We start from the raw sequence: 20,437 nt of genomic DNA on the forward strand, positions 1-20,437 counted from the left end.
ATGTGAGTAGTGTCTACCCACCCATCCACTCATCAATACATAGAGACAGAGATGTGTCTGGATAAGGAATAGTCCTCATTTATATTAAGGGGAACATAGCTTAATGGTTCATACCAGTGTTGCCATCTATAACCCGCCACACATGGACCATTCTCACCGTCTCCTCACTTGGCTCTTGCCTCCCACTCCACCTGCGAGGGAAACGGTCAGGGTCTCTCATCTGGGACACAGGGATCTGGGAGCCTCCCGCGCTGCACCCTGGTGGCCGGCAGGGGGCGCGCCGACCCGCCTCTTCCGACGTGGCGTCTCAGGCCCGCGTGGAACGCATGCGCGTCGCGCCCGTTGCCCTCGACGGCCGCGTGTGCACGAGAGCCGGAGCGACGTTACTTTGTGACTGACGGAGGCGGCGACGCTGCGGACGACGAGGGCCCGCGTCTTCGGTGAGTGACATCCCTGTGTGGCCCGGGCCCCTGGGAGGAGGCTTTTCCCCCGCGAGTGAGGGCTGGTTTTTTTATAAATAGAAAGAAACTCGTCTTCCGCCCTGCGCCGCGTGCCTTCCTCTTTCCCGTGTAGTGTTTCACCAGGACTTACTGCACCGGAGGGCCCGTTCGCTGAGGGCCTTCGGGGGCGAGATCGCAGCATGCCGTGGTCATTTCTATGGCTTCGGGATCGTTTTTGGGGGGGTGTGGACCCCAGTGCAGCTTCCGTGAGAGAGAACCGCGTGAGCGGTGCGGAAGGGACGGAACAAAATGTTGGGGTGTTCGGGCGACCCCGGGGCGCGGGAAGGGCCCGGGGAGGACACACCCGGCCGCGGGCGGAAGGGGCCCTGCGTGCGCCGCCGCTGCGCCCGCCTGTCTTCGTTGCGGTGGGTGGTTTGTTCAGAAAGTGAAAGTACTTGAGAAAGTGCTGAAAAATAGGAAGGTAGGTGTATTAAAACACGCAGCTGTATTTTCTTTACATCCAAACCAGAATGTATTATAATTTCACTTTCCAGGCGTTTAAGGGAAGTGGCCGTGTCTCTAACCTCTTTAAAATGACGCTCCTCAGCGCGTCTCCGTTCCAGACTGAAGTGTGAGCTGCTCATCGCGTGACGCGGTGACAGCCGTAGATAACTGTGAGGAAAGGTCAGGCCACCGAAAGGTCGTCTTCCGCAGGACCTCCCGGTGACAGGGGTTCTCCAATAAATCTGGAACACTTCCGAATTTGTAGAATGTTCATAAAAACTCGGGGAAGGAAAATACGGATCTCGGAAGGAGCAGTTGTACTCAAAATGAAAATACGTTTCTTCAGAACCGTTTATTCTGCCTTATTGCAGAAATACCTGAGACGTCTAAATTCTAAATTTTACTTTTAAAAAAATCAGTTATAAAACACATTCTGCTTATACTCAAATCACTTCTACATTGTGGCTCAATTATGAGAGGTCCTAATATATTTTTTACATAATTTTTTAAACATTTTTTTTTAAAGATTTTTATGGGCGGGGGGGGGGCGGGCAGAGGGAGAGGGACAAGCAGACTGCCCGCTGAGCACAGAGCCGGATCTCACAACCCCAAGATCATGACCTGATCTGATACCAAGAGTCTGACGCTTAACCACCTGAGCCTCCCAGGCGCCCAAGAGGTCCTAATATTTTTAAACGTCTTCATTTACAGCCCTTAAGACATACCTGAATGTCCCCGGACAGATGCAAGATGGGTTGGCTTTCTCTTCTTTTGTATTAAAACATGCACACCACAGAACCCTCAGTGTGTTCTGCTTCTTGACTGTACCATAGCTATGAGAAGGAACACCTCTTCTTCTCCCATGCCCAGCCCCCATTTTAATTTCAGACATGTCCCAATGTATTTCTATCTCAGTTTTTTTTTTAATAAGTTCAAATCAGGCACCAAGAGACCAGCTGAAGGCTCAAAAGTGCTCTTTATAAAGACCGTAATTTTTGCTTTACTTTTAAAAGTGTATCTTACCTTGTTTCACCTCATGTGGGGTGGTGCTCCAGAGGAAGGTATTAGTCAAAAGCAGCTTCCTGAATTAGCTACTTCTCACAACAGTGTATGGATCAGCTGTGCACTCCCTGAGCCCAGGGAATGGGGAAGAATTGTCCCCTGAGTGCCAGCGACAGCCAAGAAAGGTCTGCAGAATAGCTTTAGAGGTGAAAAGGGGGCTTCTCAGGCCTGCAAAAATAGCCTGTTCTGACTAGGAAGGGGAAAACAAGGATTCACTCTGAGTTTAGGAATTTAACCAAAGACACAAAGAAGTAGTTAGAGATGAGCCAAAACTAGAGCTAATTTTTTGCCTTCCTCTCAGACCTTTTTTACTTAATAGAGTAACAATATATTAATTTCAGGTGTACAACATAATTTGATATTTGTGTATATTGCACATAGTTAACAAGTTTTTTCTATAATGGAAAACTTTTTTGGGGGGGAGGGGCAGAGAGAGAGAGAATATTTTAAGCAGGCTCCACCCCCCAGCACAGAGCAAAATGCCAGGCTCAGTCTCACAACCCTGAGCTCATGACCTGAGCCAAAATTAAGAGTCTGACACTCAACTGACTGAGTTACCCAGGCACCCCTATAATGAGAACTTTTAAGATATACTCTTAGTAACATCCAAGTATATAATACAATATTTTTAACTATAGTCACCGTGCTGTATATTTCATCCCCGGAATTTATTTATTTTGTAACTGGAAGTTTGTGCCTTTGGTAACCTTCACTCATTTTGCTTCCCCCCACCCCCCAAATCTAGCAACCACCAGTCGGTTCTCTGTATCTGTGGGTCTGTGTTTTGTTTTGTTTTTAGATTCTACATAAAAGTATTTTTCTTTGACTGGTTTCACTTAGTATAATGTACATAAAGGTTCATCCACATCATCCCAGATGGTAAGATTTCCTTATTTTTATGGCTGACTAGTATTCCATTTTGTGTATATATACCACATTTTCTTTATCCATGCATCCATCGATGGACACTCAGTTTGCTTCCATGGCTTGGCTGTTGTAAACAATGCTACAGGGGTGCCTAGGTGGCTCAGATGGTTAAGCGTCTGCCTTCGGCTCAGGGCATGATCTCCAGATCCTGGGATCAAGCCCCATGTTGGGCTCCCAGCTCAGTGGAGAGTCTGCTTCTCCCTCTCCTTTTGCCTATCCCCCTGCTGTGCTCTCTCTGTCTCTGTCTCTCTCAAATGAATAAACAAAATCTTAAAAAAAATGATACAGTGGACATGAGTGTATATATATCTTTGTGAGTTAGTGTTTCTATTTCCTTTGGGTAAGTTACTCAGAAGTAGAATTGTCACACTGAAAACTGCAGCCTGAGATATTTTGTAGGCTAAACGCACTTGAAATTGTTGATCATCTTGCTATAAATTCCCTGCAGTGCTTGCCAGAACAGGCCCAAACCCACAAAGTAATGAGGCCTTTGAATGCTTTTAGAATGCCCAACAGGATTTAAGGAATTACTCTCTTTTTCATAATTGTATCTAAATTATTTAATTAATTAGAGGGGAAATTTTTTTGTTAAATTAGTTGTTCCTTGGTTATATTTATCTTGATTGACATCCAACGTAAACAGGGTCTGTCCATTGCATTGTAAATCTGATGAAGTTATCAGCTATGTCAAAGTGAGTCCAAAACCAAATATATGTCTATTCTTAAAGTAAATGAAATTCTGAGCTCAGGACTTTGGTGATGGCACACTCAATAACCACACAGCATCATAGGTTTTCCATCTACTTAGGTTCTAGTGAGTACTGAAGAAAAATTTCCCCAGTGAGATCCAACCTCCTTTATTTTGCCAGTGAACTTTGATTATGAAAATGACTGTTTAATATGGTGGGGGCCAGTTGTAATACCACATCTAAGGGTAGGTTAGGTGATGGGGATGTGGAATTTCTGTTTATTCATAATTCATAAATCATAGTCAAAGAGAACCTTGCCTTAAGATTCGGCAAGTGGTCTTTCTGCCGGTAGTCTTGTCAATAAAGAAAGGCGCAAAGATATAAATGCTTAGTGAGAAGTTAGAAGAGTAATCTGAAGGAAAAAGAAAGTTCCCAAATGGAAATCATGTGCCAGTACTGCTTTGGTTCCAAGTAAAAGGCTGAGAAACACTCACTGGATTTAATTATGGGGGAATAACTCATCTTAACAAGATTTATTAACGTGGAAATCGTAAGTGATTTTGTAAGTCAAAGTGAGGGAATGTGAAGAAACTCTTAACTATGTACTGTTTCTTCAAGTTCATTTCGGTCATGTGTCAGCAACTAGATATAAATTGGTTTAGAGGAGGTTTTTCCTAGAGGAATGGAGAGACTAAATGAGTTTAAGGAGATGAATGGGGAAATGATGAAGGGGTTACTGGTAAAAAGCAGTTTGGTTTATAATCAATAACATACAATATTTGAGGGAGGAGGAAAGAAGGAGATACAATTGGAGAAGTTGGATTTAATTAGGAATAAGATTACTTTTCAGTTTTTACAAGAGCAGATATACTGATGGGTTGGAAATCAGGAATAATTATAGTTTTCTTGCCAGTGAGCTGAAATATTTCTTCAAATTATCAGGTTCATCTCTGCAGTAGGAAGTGAAACCATTTTTGAAAACTAAGAGAAAAGGTGAGAATTTGTGAGATTAGAAAATTAGAAAAGGGGGGGCACCTGGATGGCTCATTTGTTAAGCATCTGCCTTCTGCTCAGGTCATGATTCCAGGGTCCTGGGATCGAGCCCCGCATCGGGCTCCCTGCTCGGCAGGAAGCCTGCTTCTCCCTCTCCCACTCCCCCTGCTTGTGTTCCCTCTCTCGCTGTGTCTCTCTTTGTCAAATAAATAAATAAAATCTTTTTAAAAATAATAAATTTTTAAAAAAGAAAAAAATTAGAAAGGCACAGGGAATATTAACATATTAATGAAGCATAGCAAAGTGAATGTTAAGCCAAAGTTGGATGCCAGATAGTTAGAAAAAGCTTTTGGGAGATTTGTGACTCTGTAATTAGACCAGCTCAGTACTTCATTCTGAGCTGTGACAGATGGAGCCAAGGGGAAGGTGAGAAATTGGCATCATCTAGGATTGGGGTTTTGATTAGCAGATGTTGGGAAGGACTAAGGGGCATTACAGTTGTTGGTCTTGGTGTGTATGTGTTGGAATGAGTAAGTGTATGTTATACTGATCAGTAGAAATTACATGTGGGGGCTGAATTTGGAAATTGGGGTCACTGAACTAAAGGTTCCCATGTAGTAGGAGATCCTGAACATGGGGAGAAATCATGTGAACAGGCTGAAAGGAGGAGGTTTTGAGGGAGGAGTCTCCGGTCATGGATCTGACTGGAGAGATATGCAGGTAAAACTGGTTCCGGAGTCTAGTGTCCTTCAAGATGAAATTCTTTAGTTATTTGACATTCAGAAACGGGCAGAGCTAATTTTAAATTCTAGCTGTCAATTTTTAGCCATGTAGTTTTGTCATATAGTTTTTTGAACCTAGCGCACATCACTCAAATGTGTAAGTAATCCCTAAAGGCAGGATTATTATTCGGTATTAAGTGCAATGTATGTCAGCATGTATGTAAATTCCACTCACAGAGTCTCAATACCAGTAGTATTTTTTCTCTTTCCAGGTCCTCAAATTCAGTGGGCTTTAATCATATCCTGTTCTTGACACATTATCAGTGTTTGTTGATGTAGTATATTTATTTATAAACATTGTTTGAGGTAGTACTGTAGAGGTAACAAATTCTTTTATATACTTAAATTATGAAATGCAGATATAATCTTGTTGATAAAAATAACTGGAACTCCAGGCCCCAAGAAGTCAATAAATTACCTCTAAAACTAAACCTCTTTGCTCTATATTTTATGAGCTTGTCTGCTCTGTGGGGATTAGGTAGCAATCCTTAATGTGTAGCATTATGACATATGTACTCCTGCTTCTTTCTTGTGCAAGGGATTTTATGTTCTAGACTTACATGATGAAAGTCACTGAACACATGAGCAAGGGTTGGGTCTTTGAAATGTCCAGCCCAACTTTATGGTTGCTAGGCCATATATCCAAGGCCATGAGTTATACAGTTGGGTTGAGGCACTAACACTGCCTGAATCCCACATATGGAGGAGCCAAGGTGACTGAGGGCAGGTGTTGCTTGAGGGATAGCATGGGGCATTCATGAGCTGAGATGGGTGTTGGAAAACAATGCTAGTGGACTTCACCCAAAAATGATAAAATACGAAATTCCAAAATGGTGTCCTGAGTTATCAATACAAGAATCTCCATGTGACAGGAGTCAGGTTCTCCTCTAAGATTTTGGTGCCAGGGATGTAAATTAGTAGGACCTCTGAATACCAAGTCTAATTAAATGACACCTCTAAGCTTTTGGTATCTTTTTAATGGGGATATTAATAACTTCTTTATGAGCATAATAGGAAAAGACTTCTTATTGTTGATTCTTGGAGAGGGGAGCCCCCTCCCTGTTTGTCTTTATTTACTCTGCAGGTACATGTGAGTTGGACTATGGGCAGGAGTCACTACCATAGGAAGATTTGCAGATTAAAGATGGGCATATCTAGGAATATTGGAAAAGACAAGTCTCATGGGTTCTTTCTCTTTCCTCAGCTTTGTCTGCTTAGTTATTGGACTGTCCCTTGGTGAGAATACACAGGAAGAAAGGGGCAACTGAGTACTAGACAATGCAACCACAGGTGAGTAGGACTTGTTCTTTCTCATGGATACCTGTTTTTCTAGAGGATGAGCAGATTTATCTTCATGGCCTGGATCTTCTTTGTGCCTCCATGAAATATTAGTGTCAGTCCCACTTCATCAGGAAGGCTTATGGCAGGTCAGGGTTTGATCGAGAAATAATCTGATACCCGTATTACTCTATTCCATCCCCCATCCCCTTAAGGATATTCTTGCAGAAAAGTTATTTCTTCTCATCCATCCCATGGCCCCAGCTGAGAAGTGACTCACTCATTAATCAGGTTAGTGTCTGCAGTGGGTTTAGGCCTGTGGTGAACACAGGTGATAGAAATGAGAACAAGCAGAAACTTACAGTCCTGTGGGGAGGCAGAGCTTCCTTCAGGTGAGTTCAGTCCATCCAGGGTTTTAGATGCTACAGAGGAGGGCTCTGCAGCATTGAGACTGGGGGTCGGGAGAAGAGATCAGTGAGGAATCATTTATTTTCCCCAATTTTAAACTTACTAAAGTTTTTATAGAATATGCTTGAACATTTTAATAACTTAAAGAAAAATTCTCCTTACCACTCTTATTCCCAACAACTCAATTTCCCTCTTTGTAATTAAACTTTGTTCAAATTTGAAAACAAAGAAATGTCTGCTGAGTATTGTTTTCCTAATGTGGGCAGTGCATTGAGAAGGATTATAATGGAATAAAACCTAGGGTCCTGTAGCAAATTTTGCAGGACTGGAAAGATCAGGTTTAATTGAGAGGCTGATGATAGTGATAAACAGTACTTGGAGGTGCCCAAGAAGATTGAAATGGTGGGGCAGGCTAGAATATTCCCTGTGTACAACAGTCTTAGGGCCCCTGGAGTTTTGCTTCTGGACTGTATGTCTTAAGTCTTTTTTTTTTTTTTAAGATTTTATTTATTTGACAGAGAGAGACACAGCGAGAGAGGGAACACAAGCAGGGGGAGTGGGAGAGGGAGAAGCAGGCTCCCCGCCGAGCAGGGAGCCCGATGCGGGGCTCGATCCCAGGACCCTGGGACCATGACCTGAGCTGAAGGCAGACGCTTAATGATTGAGCCACCCAGGTGCCCCTGTATGTCTTAAGTCTTATCATGAACATGTGTGTTGTGTAGAGATTGGCAAGGCCACACTTGCTTATCCAAGTCGCGTAGGAGCCCCATTCAGTCCTGCAGGAAGTTGGGCAGTGCCGTGCCCTGGGTATTTCCACCACACCTCATAATCATTTGTAATGGAGTTATGTTTACAAAGTGTATATATTTCTGTGAGTCTGTGTGAAAGACCCATGATGAGGCAGCATAGAGAAACATTTGACTGGGACCCCAGGCAGGGTTTGAGCCTTCTGTGTATACAGCAACTCATCCTCAGCACCGTCATGTCCAGTGTACTCTCATGGCTCTTGGGAGGCAAGGCCCTGGCTGCATCAAAATATCTGATGTTTTAGGAATCAGTGACCTTCAAGGATATAGCTGTAGACTTCACCCAGGAAGAGTGGGCCCTGCTGGACACATCCCAGAGAAAGCTGTACAGAGATGTGATGCTGGAGAACATCAGTCATCTGGTCTCTGTGGGTGAGTCTGTCAACATTAATGTATTTATTCAGCAAGTATCCAGCTTTCACATATCCCCCCTCCCCTCTCAGCCCTTATTCAAATTCTTTCATGGTTCTTAAAACTACTTGAATGCAATTCATTTATTTACTTACACATATTTTGTCACCCCAAAAGAATATATAGTTTTCCTGGCCCCTCTTTCATGTCTTTCTTGCTTCTGGACCTCCCATGCCCAGGACTGTGCTGGGAATTCAGTGAATATTTTAAATGAATGAAAGCACTAAATATTACTAAATAACTATTCTCCCTATACTCAGTTGGCAATTAAAGATCCATTTGTGCAAATTATACCTATTATCTATTTCTAAAGAAAAATCAAGTGTTCTGGTGCAGTTTCTGTGTACCTAATTTTTTAAAAAATTAATTTCAGCCTACTGTGGAAACATATAATTACTCCTTTGTTGAAAACACTAAAGATTGTTCACTCTGTCTTTGACCTTGGTCCTGCACATCAACAACAAGAAAATCTACCTGGGTTGGCATAGTGTCAGGATGTTCTTTCTGCCCTGGTGAAGGACTTTACTATTTTCAGTGTTCAAGGTGCTCTTCCCTGGGCTCTCCTTCACTATTCACCTTCTTTTGCCTTGGTATTCTGCCCTAAAATTAAAGAGCGTTCATGTTTCTCTGCATAGAATCTAAAATCAATACACCTTTTACTCCCCAAAAACAGGGTATCATCTCTGCAAATCAGATGTGATTTCCCAGTTGGAACAAGGAGTGGAGCTGTGGAGGGAGGGAAGAGGATTTCCCCAAGGCCCGAATCCAGGTGAGCTCCAGGTTGTGTGTGCACAGTGCCAGGAAGGTCCTGTTATGGGGAGAGCAGGACCAGGGGAATGTCAATCTTATTTCAATCCTGAAAACACTTCATAATCTTCACTTTCTTGAAGTACATTTCAACTCACTGATACATTCCTTCTTTTCACATTTTTCCCCTGTGTAAGGGTCAGTATTTGAAACCTACACAGGCCTTGCATATTTTCACAGTTTTCATCCTATCATCCACACTAGCAGTTCATTTTGTTTCTATTACTTTAGACAGGAAAAGTGGTCTTAAGAGACAAGAAGACATCTGCAGAAAGGACCCATCTAATTGCATGTCAATGGTAAGTTTCAAGGGGGTGAACCCTTCCTCAACAGTAAAGACATGGGAGCCAACAGATTTTAGAACACAGCACAGGACTGTGATTTCAGTTGGGCATAAATGCTGCCTCAGCAGAAAGCTTTGGGTGGTTTGAATTAGGGAGAAAATCAAGATGTTGCTCAAAGCTATCACCTGCGTTCTTATAAAAGGACAGCCACATAAACATGGCTCATGCAGCTAGTCTATGAAACTAATGAAATCTTTAAAGTAAATCTGATAGTTTTGCAGTTGAGGTGTTATGAAAAAGGAAATCTCTTTGTATTGTAGAAAATAACATGCATGGCCTGTATAAACAGGGAAGATGCTAACAGGAGATGTTCACTGCATGATCAAAGTAGGAGTCATGTAGAGAAATTAATGTATATCAGAAATTCTTTAACAGCCTCTCATCTCCTTGAAACAGCAGTGATCTTACACTGGAAAGGATTTCTATGAATATAATGAATGTGGGGAGGTTTTCACTTACAGATCCACAGTGACTCAACATGTGCTAACTCACATGTAGGGAACCCTATAAAAGTAAGGAATGTGGGAAGGAGTTCCACCAGAGCACTCAGCTTTCTATACACAAAAGGAGACACACCAGAGAAAAACTCTACAAAGGTAGTGAACGTGGGAAATGCTTCATCCAGAAGGCTATTTTTTACTCACACCAAAGAATCCACACAGGAGAGAAACCTTATAAATGTAAGGAATGTGGGGAAAGAGTCCATCGGAGCACTCTGCTTTATATACACCAGAGAACTCATACTGGAGAGAAACCTTATGAATGTCATGAATGTGGGAAACACTTCAGGCAAAGCACTAACTTACATTCACACCAAAGAACTCACACAGGAGAGAAACCCTATAAATGTCATGAACGTGGGAAGGGATTCCATCAGAGCACTCAGCTTGTATGTACACCAGAGAACACACACCAGAGAGAGACCTTGTAAATAAATGCCATGAATGTGGGAAATACTTCAGCCAGAATGCTAATTTATATTCACACAAAAGAACTCACAAGGGAGAGAAATCCTACATCTGTGATAAATGTAGAAAAGGTTTCTATCATCCTTCCTCCTTTAGTCAACATAAAAGAAGTCACACTGAAGAAAAACCATAGGAAATTTTTAGTCAAAACTCCAGCTTTAAAGAGCATGAGCAATTTTATACCGGAGAGGAGCCCTGTATATGAAATGAATGTGTCCAGAATGCTCAGTAAATGTCTTACCCTTTAGTTAAAATAATCACATAGAATGGAAAAGCCTTCATCATTCTCTGACCTTAGTTCACATGAAAGAACCCATATTATAAATATAAGGAAAAACGGTCCTCACATTCTGCTCTAACAGACACCAGAGGCTCACGTAGGGAGAGATTGTATGTGTACAGTCCCGCACCTTCATGGCGTGCCTTCATTTATAATTTACCCTTTAAGCACCATGAGCAAACTCTACAGCAGAAACTACAAACTCTATCGAGAGTCCTGAAATCCACACTTCAGAATGTTCAGGACTTTGGCAAGTCCTGAACTATTATAATAGTAAGTTCATTATTACATTATTTATAATGTAAGATGAAAATAGAGATTTGTAGATTTGTGCTGTGATCCGGGAATGTTTAGTGAAGAATTTGTAACAATTGATAAAACATTAAATTATTTCAATAGATTAGTACTTGAAATCAGTAAAGGTTGTGCCTCAAAAGTCTAATAATGTTGTTCAGTTTATATTTTTATGCAGCTTTAACCATAATTACAAGACTTGAGTCAGTCACAAAATAACTGAAATAACCTGGAAGGTCATAATACAAAATAATGTGATTTAAATATTATATCAGTGTTTAAACATATACATCTGTGGTATAAATTAATACGAACATGGAAGAATAAACATTTGGTTTATGAATAAAGTCCAATGTTAAAATAATATTCCTCTTTTTGAAATGTCCAGCCTGTTCACATTTCCCTAGCTGCACAGCCACAGTCATTCCTATCTGAACAGGTGGGAGGGAAAGATGGGGAATGGGAAGCCTGAAGACCAGGGCCCCAGTGGACTAGGAAGAAAATGGGGCAGACGGAGAAATGAGTGCATGTGGGGGAGGAGGCAAGTACATGGCTGGCATCTGAGGCACAGGTGATGTTGGAGCAGGGATAGATTGAAGGAAGCATTTGGGGACCTTAGGGATTGACAAAAGCAGAAAGGAGGGAAAGGAATAGGAACCAAATCACTTAATGAGGAGGCCGAAGGGGGCGTGTGGAGGTGGACTCAAGGTCATAGAGAGGCCACACCACCTGAAGTGACTTGAGCAGAAGAACAGGGCTTTGGGACAGGTACTGGTGATCCAGGATGTGCACAGGCCTCAGGAAGAGGGTTCAGCTAAGGAGGGTTAATGTAGGTTAAAGAACAGGATGGGGGAGTACAGGGTACACTGAGGGGACATAGGGGTCCTGATTGAGATGAGGGGTTGGGACCATGGTAGAGGGTGTGGGTGGAATCTAAGACTTTTTCTTCTCTCCCAGTGCTTTCTTAAAGCTCCAAGCAGTTAATCCATATAAATTAGAACCTCAGACTCTCTGGGTAATTTTGCTAGGCAATATTCTAAGTTTGCCCCCAAGATTATATCCCTTGGGGTTCACACCTGTATAATTTCCTCCCTTTGCTTCTGTTCTGAACCTTTGGATGTGATGGAATATCATTCTCCTCATTATATGGCAATGGTGCTGGGGTTTTGCAGATGTCATTAAGATCCCTAATTGGTTAATTATAAGATAATCACAGGGGCGTTTTTCCAGAATAAGCATAACCTAATCAGGTGAGCCATTTTGAAGGGGATCTGCAGGTCAGAAACAAGAGGATGTCAGATGTGAAACCAGAGACAGTCTGCTGCTGGCCTTGAAAAAGCAAAGGGAGGATAAGCAATAAATGTAACCACCAGGGAGTGGAGAGGAGTATTGAGGAAGTGGTAGGAGGACGCTTTCTGAGAATACCCTTTGCATGGTTTTGGTTTGGGAACAACCATGAAATTAAAGTCAACAAGAATGAGTGGGAAAAAATTGAAAAAAATGGGCCTAACTTTGTATCAAATAACTACCATAATCACAAAATAAATTCAACTAACTTTTTAACACATTGTTTTTACTATATACACTTAAGTGATATACAAAAATATTTGCAAATTATCCTTATGCCTACTTGATTTTTTTTTTTTGCAGTGGTGTGAGTGTAGCAATTTTTGAAGTATTTTTGTGTATCATATGACTGAGTATGTGGTTAAATATATTTAGGTTGTTCAGCCAAAGTTTTACTTGGTAATGGAAAATGGAGACACAAATACTTGAGGAAGGAGAAGATAAGTCTCAGGATGTTGGATTGGAAATAGTCTTAACATGAATTAATGATGTGTGTGCTTGTGCTTCCTCATCCTGTCCTCTGAAAGGGCCTGGAAGCAGGGACACCTCAGTTGCAATGACAAATACCACTCAAATACTGGGTTTCTAAATTTCATTCTCAGTTATAGGAACTAGGCTTCCTTGGAGGAAGGACTGATTGAGGCAGGGAAATACACGATTGGTATTGAGGAGGGAAAGTATCTAAGGTATCTTTTGCTGGAAAGTAAGGAAGTACTCACAAAAGGAGAGGTAGGTAAAAAGGAAATGGGGCAGATCAGAGGGGCCCCTTTGGCCACATTTGGGACAACCATATCATTAAAATAAAGAATAAAAATAATGGATTTTTAGCACATTGAAAGATTAACATACTCGTACATGTACATGCCTCTATATGTGGAGGGAAATGAAAACACTCTAAAGAGTGGAAACCAACTAAAAGCAGAGGGAATGGTAGGAAAAACATCACCACTTGAAACCACCATAGTGAAAGGTTAACGTTAGGTAAACAGTTAAAGCATGTAATTGAAGTTTTTGCCATCCATGAAAAAGTTAACATCATAATGAAAAGCATTGACATCCTGTAGCTCCTGGTGTAAATCACTGAGAAAGACCAAACACCGCTGTGTAGTGTTCCTGAAAAATGAAAGAAAAAAAAAAAAAGAATGGCGACAATACATGAACTAAATCTCACAATAAGAAAACAGAAGGAAATACCATTTTGGGGAATTGTGGTAAACAACTGGCTTAAACTCTACAAAAATGACAATTTCATGGAAGACAAAACTGAAACATGTTCTAGAACACAGGAAAGTATCAAGATAAGACAGCAAAAAGCAATGTATGGTCCAGAATAGGATCCTAGAGAGTAGAAAATATTTAATAGCACCAAAAAGAATAAAATACTGAAAATATATTTAACATAGGTAGATCTGCACTCTGAAAACAACAAAATATTTTGAAAGAAATGAAATATACCATAAAAAAGTGCTTATGGAATGAAAGTGATTATGGATTTGAAGACTTAATATTAAATGGCAGTACTCCCAGATTGACCTGCAGATTTGGTGTAATCTGTATCACAAGTCCAGCTGACCATAAAAATGTATGTTGAAGTGCAAGGACCCAGAATAAACAAAACAACCTTGAAAGGAAAAATTAAATTGAGTAGTCATATGTCTTGCTTTCAGATCTTACCACAAAGTACATTAATCACGACTGTAGTACTAGAATAAGAATAGACTTTTAGATAAGTGGACTAGAATTGAGAGTTCAGAAATAAATCCTCATACTTAACAGTCAATTTATTTTTGACAATGGTGCCAAGAATATTCAATGGGAGCTATAATAGTTATTTTAACAAATGGTACTGGAGCAACTGGGCATCCACATACAAAGAAAAGAAATGGTACCCCATGTAACATATTAAAAAAAAAAACCCTCAAATGGGTAAAATAGCTAAATATAAAAGCTAACATCACAAAACTCTTGAGAGAAAACAAAGACATAAGTGTTTGTGTTCTTGGGGGCACCTGGCTGGCTCAGAATAGTGTGTGACTTGATCTCAGAGTCATGAGTTCAAGCCCCACGTTGGGTGTAAAGATTACTAAAAAATAAAAATAAATAAAAAATAAATATATATATATATATGCAAATATTTGTGTTCTTGGATTTGGCAATACCAAAGCACATGCAACCAAAAAAAAAAATAGATAAATTGGGTTCATCAAAATGAAAATGTTTGTGCTTCAGAGGACACTAACAAAGTTTAAAGACTTCCCACACAATGGGAGAAAATAATTGCAAATCAAAGATCTGAAGAGAGCATAGTATCCGGAATGTGTAAAGAATTCTTACAACTCAAAAATTGTCGAAATAATAATCCAAATTTGAAAACAGGCAAAAAAAAACTTGAATAGATCTTTTTCCGATCTAAAAGTGACCAGTAAGAATACAAAAAGAAGCTCAGCATCATTATTTATTCGGGAAATGCGAATCAGAACTACGGTGAGATAACCTCCATGCTGCCGCTGGGATGGCTGATACAAGACAGATGGTGAGCAAGTGAGAGGGCATGGAGAACCGGAACTCATGCACTCCAGGTAGGAATGTAAAATGCTGCAGCTGATTGGGAAAGCAGACTGGCATGGCAGTCCCTCAAAAAGGTAGTTGCCATATAGTCAGCAGTGCGGTTTCTACTCACATATCCATAATTGAGAACATACATTCACACAAAAATGTATATGTGAGTGTTCTTAACAGTTTCATAGAACCAAAAAGTGGAAACAACCTAAATGTCCATAAATTGTTGATTGAATCAGCAAAATGTGCCATATTCATACAATGGAATGTTAACTCAGCTATTAAAACAAGAATGAAATGCTGAGGGGCGCCTGGGTGCTCAGTTGGTTAAGCGACTGCCTTTAGCTCGGGTCATAATCCCAGGGTCCTGGGATCGAGCCCCAGGGTCGGGCTTCCTGCTCTGCAGGGGGCCTGCTTCTCCCTCTCCCTCTGCCTGCCGTTCCCCCTGCTTGTGCTCTCTCGCTATCAAATAAAATTTTAAAAAAGTGAAATGCTGAGTGTGTTCTCCTTTACTGATGAGCCTTGAAAGCATTATATTAAGTGAAAGATGCCAGACACGGAAGATACATACCATGTACTTCAGTGCGTATGAAATGTCCAGATAGGCAGGTCCACAGAGACGGAGTGGTTGCCAGGGACTGGGAGGAGGGGGGAATAACTAATGACTGCTAATGGGCACAGGGTTTCTTGGGGGATGATAAAAATGTTCTGTAATTAGTGATGATGCTCACAGAGGCTTGTGAATATACTAAAAAAAAAATGAATTTTTTCGCCAAAAAAGGGTCAATTTTATGGAATGTGAATTGTATCTCAATTGAAAACGATGACACCAGCTAAAGAACCAGAATCCTGAGGTGACATGTGTCCTGTGATGGAAGGAGATATAAACTCAGAGCTGGGAGAGCTCCACGGGATACAGAATGTCCCTGTGGCTGCAGACAGAAGCGTGGAGCCCTCAGCTTGCCCCTGGATTTGGGGCCCAGGAACCTCAAGGCAGCAGTCTTGGCCCTCTGCATCCAGCCTTGCCCTCCTAATTATAGGAGTATATTTCAGGGGATCCCTAAAGAGTTACTTCTCTCCTTCTTGAAATCATTTCTGATTTTTCTCTAGATGCTCCTCCTCACAAATGTGAGAAATGAGTAAAATAGGAGGCAACCCTGAACTCCTTTCCTTGGCCTGTTTCCTTTAGTTGTTGGCCAGAGGGGCGCACAGCACCAGAGAGGAAGGTCGTAATTTCATGATGTGTGGAATTTGGGTGGAAGATGTTTAAAACATTGGCATCTTTTATGTGATTGGCTACCAAATGTAGAAGTAGTCATGACACAGCTTTTGGCTGCTTTCTTGTGGAAGGTGCACATCTAATTCTGCAGAAATATGATATGGATGCAAGCAGAGCCTCAACAGTTCGATAGAAATGTGACTCATCCATCTGTCACCTCAACCACAGGCAGCTGCTTCGAGGTTCCCTTTCTTGGCTCTCTTAGAACCCCATCCCCGACTCCATGGGTGCAGTTGGAATTGCCCCTGACTTGAGATTAGGCAGAAAATGTAACAGAGGACTGAGGATGGGGAGGGAAGACCGTGAGCAGGAGCCACAGCCCCCAGAAGAGTCCAGTTTCCTCTCTGTCCGCCGACACTGTGATGTCTTAGCATCTGCCTCACTGAGTTGTGCCTCGGTGGATGGGGATCTGAGGGCCAGACACAACCACAAACACCTTTACTCCTGTCACTCCAGGGCTCCAGCTAGTGATGGCAGCTTCTCTTCCCTGTTCCATGTGTTTGCACTCTTGCTCACACACACATCCACAACCAGCAGTGTCTCTGGGCTCCACAACAGCTGGAAGTCTGTGTACCAGTCCTCACTGGGACTTCCAGTTCAGCGTATAGATCTTGCGTTGTGGAATTATGTTTGAACTTTGAGAACACAGGTTCAGGTTTGTAAAAATATCTACGCCTTTATATACATGCATATGTTCATATTGTTAGGGATCTCTCACTAAAGACTATCAGGAACATGCCTGCAATTGAAGAAAAAATGGATTCATTACTCCTTTCATCTAGAGACAAGTTTCAAAATGGAACTTTAGAATATTTTACTAAGAAGGTGTTAGAAGGACCTTATTTTCACTTGTGTTAGTTGATTTTGGGAATAAAAGAAGCAGTGATTTGATCTAGATTATTTGCTGTCAGAAAGCAGGGATAACTGTTTAATTGGTGTCTTATGAAATCTCTCTGTGGAGGTATGAATAGAATAAGACTACAGCTCTGATTTGTAAAGAAACAGTCGTATATAGGCTGGGAGAGGGGTGTGGTTGGTATTTTGTGGCTTGGATGATGTTCATATTTTGAACATGATAACTGGATGGATTTGTCTTTCTCCTGATCCATCATGGTCACATAATGGCCTTAAATGATGTCGATGTTCTGTGCAATTGCTTATGTTCACCAGGAGCACACCAAGACCTAGCAGACGATACCAGACCAGTTTATGGATGACATGGTTTGCTTTTACCTTCCTTATACAATTTAAAGAGAAGTAGGGGCAGAGGTGAGCTGGAGCATTCAGGGTATTTGTTCTGGACTCTAGGTCTATAAAAACAGAAGTGGAAAATAACCTGACAGAAAATAATGGAGCCATGTGAGCCTGACAGTAGGAGGAAGGGAGCTGGGCTTGGGGTTACAGTGACCTTCAGCAAAGGGACAAGCCGGTATCCAAGCAGCCAGTGGATGATCCTTCCCCAGTGTCTCCTGAAGTCGGTCCCTCACCTTCCCTTGTATCAAGAACAGGTGTCAGCTTGCCCCCTACCCTCCAGCTCTACTCTACCCACACACTCTGCATCCAGCTCCATCCCAGAAACTGCTTAAAATGCCAGCCCTGTAGGATTTAAGGCTGGTAAGTGTTGAGACTCCCTCATTGCCAGATGCCGACTTGGAGAGGGTGACAGGTAGAAAGACTGAGCAGTGATCCACACTCATGTGTCACAGTGACTCCCCAATGTCACATTTGAGAATATGCCAAATAGTGAATTGATAAAAAGTAAAGATTTCTTCCATGAAAATAATTTTGTGTGGAACATTCATGACAGTGAAAGGTATTTGAAATTTTTATTTTTTTATTTTAAATGTTTTTATATTTAAATTTTACTAAAAACCTTGGCTTTTATTCTGAAAATTGATGTGTAAACTGTACAATGTGGCAGAATTAAATGACACTGCACCTTGGCCCCAACTGGGGAGGGCCCATAAACAAGTGTTTGTGGGCACGTTCATGACACATACTTGGGATGCTAAACTGACTCAGAGATCGCTCTTCTGAGCTCAGTGGGCTGAATCTCCTAGAGAAAAGTTGTATCAAAGGTCTACATTTATCTTCGTGAAGCTACTTTTTCTCCTGCTTTGGTGGGGGATCAATGGTAATTTTCTCCTTCAATTAGACAAACCTTCTTTCTGTTTCCTAAACTTCTCTAGCTTTTTAATTCGGGAGAATAACAAGGGAAGATATGAGTAATTACTAAATTCTACTGAATGATCCCTGTAGCATAATACAGGAATGTAATGGTATTGTTATTGTCACTATTAAGTAGGAATTATTGTATTTTAGATATATATTAAAGGTTGATTTTAGAAATCTGTTAAATCTTGGTTTTTAGAGAACTAGGGTAGTGGAAAAATATAAATATCTCTCTTAATTTATGTGTGATGTCTATTGATCCATGTGATAATATGTGGATTCTTACGTTCCTGTCATAAAGAATAAAATAATTCTATTTTAAACTCTATCTTAGGGTCTGTTATCTGGCCACATTTCACTACAAAACTGTGAATGTTTAAGGAAACTTTTCCAAAACAATTAAAATTGAATAATTGCAATTATTATGAAATTTGAAATCAGTATAAACATGTTTTTACAGCATAGGCTAAATGTTGATTAAAATAATCTAGTGGATAGTAACTTGAATATTCAAATAAAGTACTCTTTACCAGAAAATGGTATATTTACAGTATGCCGTAGGGTGAACCACTTAACATTTCAAGTGAGAACATTAACCAATATCAGGAATTCTTCATAAATATAAAGTGAATAATAATGATTTTATTATGTGGAAAATGAAAGGACATTATAACTTCCAGATATTCCATTCTTTTGAAAATACACAGTTTTTAAAAAGTTAATCAGCACAGGATTTTTAGGGCAGTTAAAATATTCTGAATGATGTTGTAATGATGGATTTATGTCATTAAATATTTGTCCAAACCCACAGAATGTACAACAGCAAGAGTGAACCTCGAGGTAAGCTGTGGGCTTTGGGTGATGATGTGTCAGTGTAGGTATACCTACCCCTCTGGAGAGGGAGACTGGGAGTGGGGGAGGGTGTGCGTGTGCACAGGCAGGCAGTAGATGGGAAATCTCTGTACCTTCCCATCAACTTTGTTGTGAACCTAAAACTGCCCTAAACAAATACTTAAAAAAAAAGTGAACCAGAAAATGCCAGCACTTTAAAAAACATCACTTTCTTTGTTGGCCAAACAGTTCCTCACATAGTTAACTTCTATATAAATATTTCTGAGAAACTTAGAAAACATTCTAATATTAAAGTTTTATTGGCATTATGTGTCATATCAAACTAATGTAAATTAGTAATGTAGAATATGTAAATAGTGCATCATAATTTTATATTAATTAAATTAAAAATACAATTATTTTTAGTAATTACTGAATAATTCAGTAGTAATAGTATAAGCACAGATTATATTGTTATTGAAATTGATACTTATATGTTTATCATTAGAATATTTCGTTATAATGTTTTCAGTAATTATATTATCAGTATTGCAGTTACTATATTTATTATTCAAATTCACCCTACCATTTTAATATTAAATGTTTTGTCATAGTTTAATTCTATCAAAATCTCATTGTTTTTTCTTTTGAATTTCAGACATGATTGTGGTCAGGCTATCATTGAACCCTGCTGTTCTGAAATCTGAGGGTTCCTACTGCCTGGGTGCTGCAGGAAAAAATGTAATTTTGTTTCACCTCAGTCATATTTGATTTCTAATATTTTAATGAAAACAGTTTTTAAAATGTAAAAATCCCTAAGAATATTCTCATCAGTAAATGCAATGCAAATAACTAACAGTTCTTGTTTAATCCAGCGATGCTTTTCAGAACTCTTCCATACACATGTAGTCATGAATAACCAGATGGTGACCTTTCTCTGGGCTACAGTTTTCCCCAAAGAACAGCTGTGCAATTTATCTTCAGGAACTAATAAGCAGAGTAAGGGATGCCTTTGCATTTTAAATGAATGTAGTGTTGATATTAATCACCCAGAGATTGCTTTCCTCCATGGAAAAGACTAGAAACTAGGTGATTGTTCTCCTTGCCATAGTTGAGGCTGACATACTGAAACTAGGACTGGGCTGAGTACAGTGATAAGGAGGGCCATTGAGCGGTGGGTAAGGGAAACTCATGTACTCCAATGGCTTTTTCTGAGTCGGGAGCACCAGAACCAGTTTTGGAGACAGTTCTGCATG

General features: G+C 40.5%; 1 protein-coding gene across 4 annotated transcripts; it reads left to right on the forward strand.

Moving 5' to 3' along the window:
* Positions 1–320: 320 nt before the first annotated feature.
* On the forward strand, positions 321–20,039 carry LOC112834770 (zinc finger protein 705A-like). 4 transcript variants are annotated; one of them, XM_073902642.1, is made up of 8 exons: positions 353–440; positions 995–1,124; positions 6,602–6,687; positions 8,135–8,261; positions 8,974–9,069; positions 9,339–9,406; positions 19,162–19,190; positions 19,840–20,039. In XM_073902642.1, exons 3-7 carry the CDS (start codon positions 6,676–6,678, stop codon positions 19,180–19,182), a joined length of 324 nt encoding a protein of 107 aa, XP_073758743.1. In that variant the 5' UTR covers positions 353–440; positions 995–1,124; positions 6,602–6,675; the 3' UTR covers positions 19,183–19,190; positions 19,840–20,039. The 4 variants fall into 4 exon arrangements, with proteins under 4 accessions (XP_025742029.1, XP_025742030.1, XP_073758743.1 ...); XM_025886244.2 differs by lacking the exon at positions 995–1,124 and having other exon boundaries at positions 321–440; XM_073902643.1 differs by lacking the exons at positions 353–440; positions 995–1,124 and adding an exon at positions 871–921.
* The last annotated feature ends 398 nt before the right edge of the window (positions 20,040–20,437 follow it).

Source organism: Callorhinus ursinus, unplaced genomic scaffold (genome assembly GCF_003265705.2).
Source record: "Callorhinus ursinus isolate GAN/ISIS: 27379988/994484 unplaced genomic scaffold, GSC_fseal_2.0 scaffold17, whole genome shotgun sequence".
Classification (NCBI taxonomy): domain Eukaryota; kingdom Metazoa; phylum Chordata; class Mammalia; order Carnivora; family Otariidae; genus Callorhinus; species Callorhinus ursinus.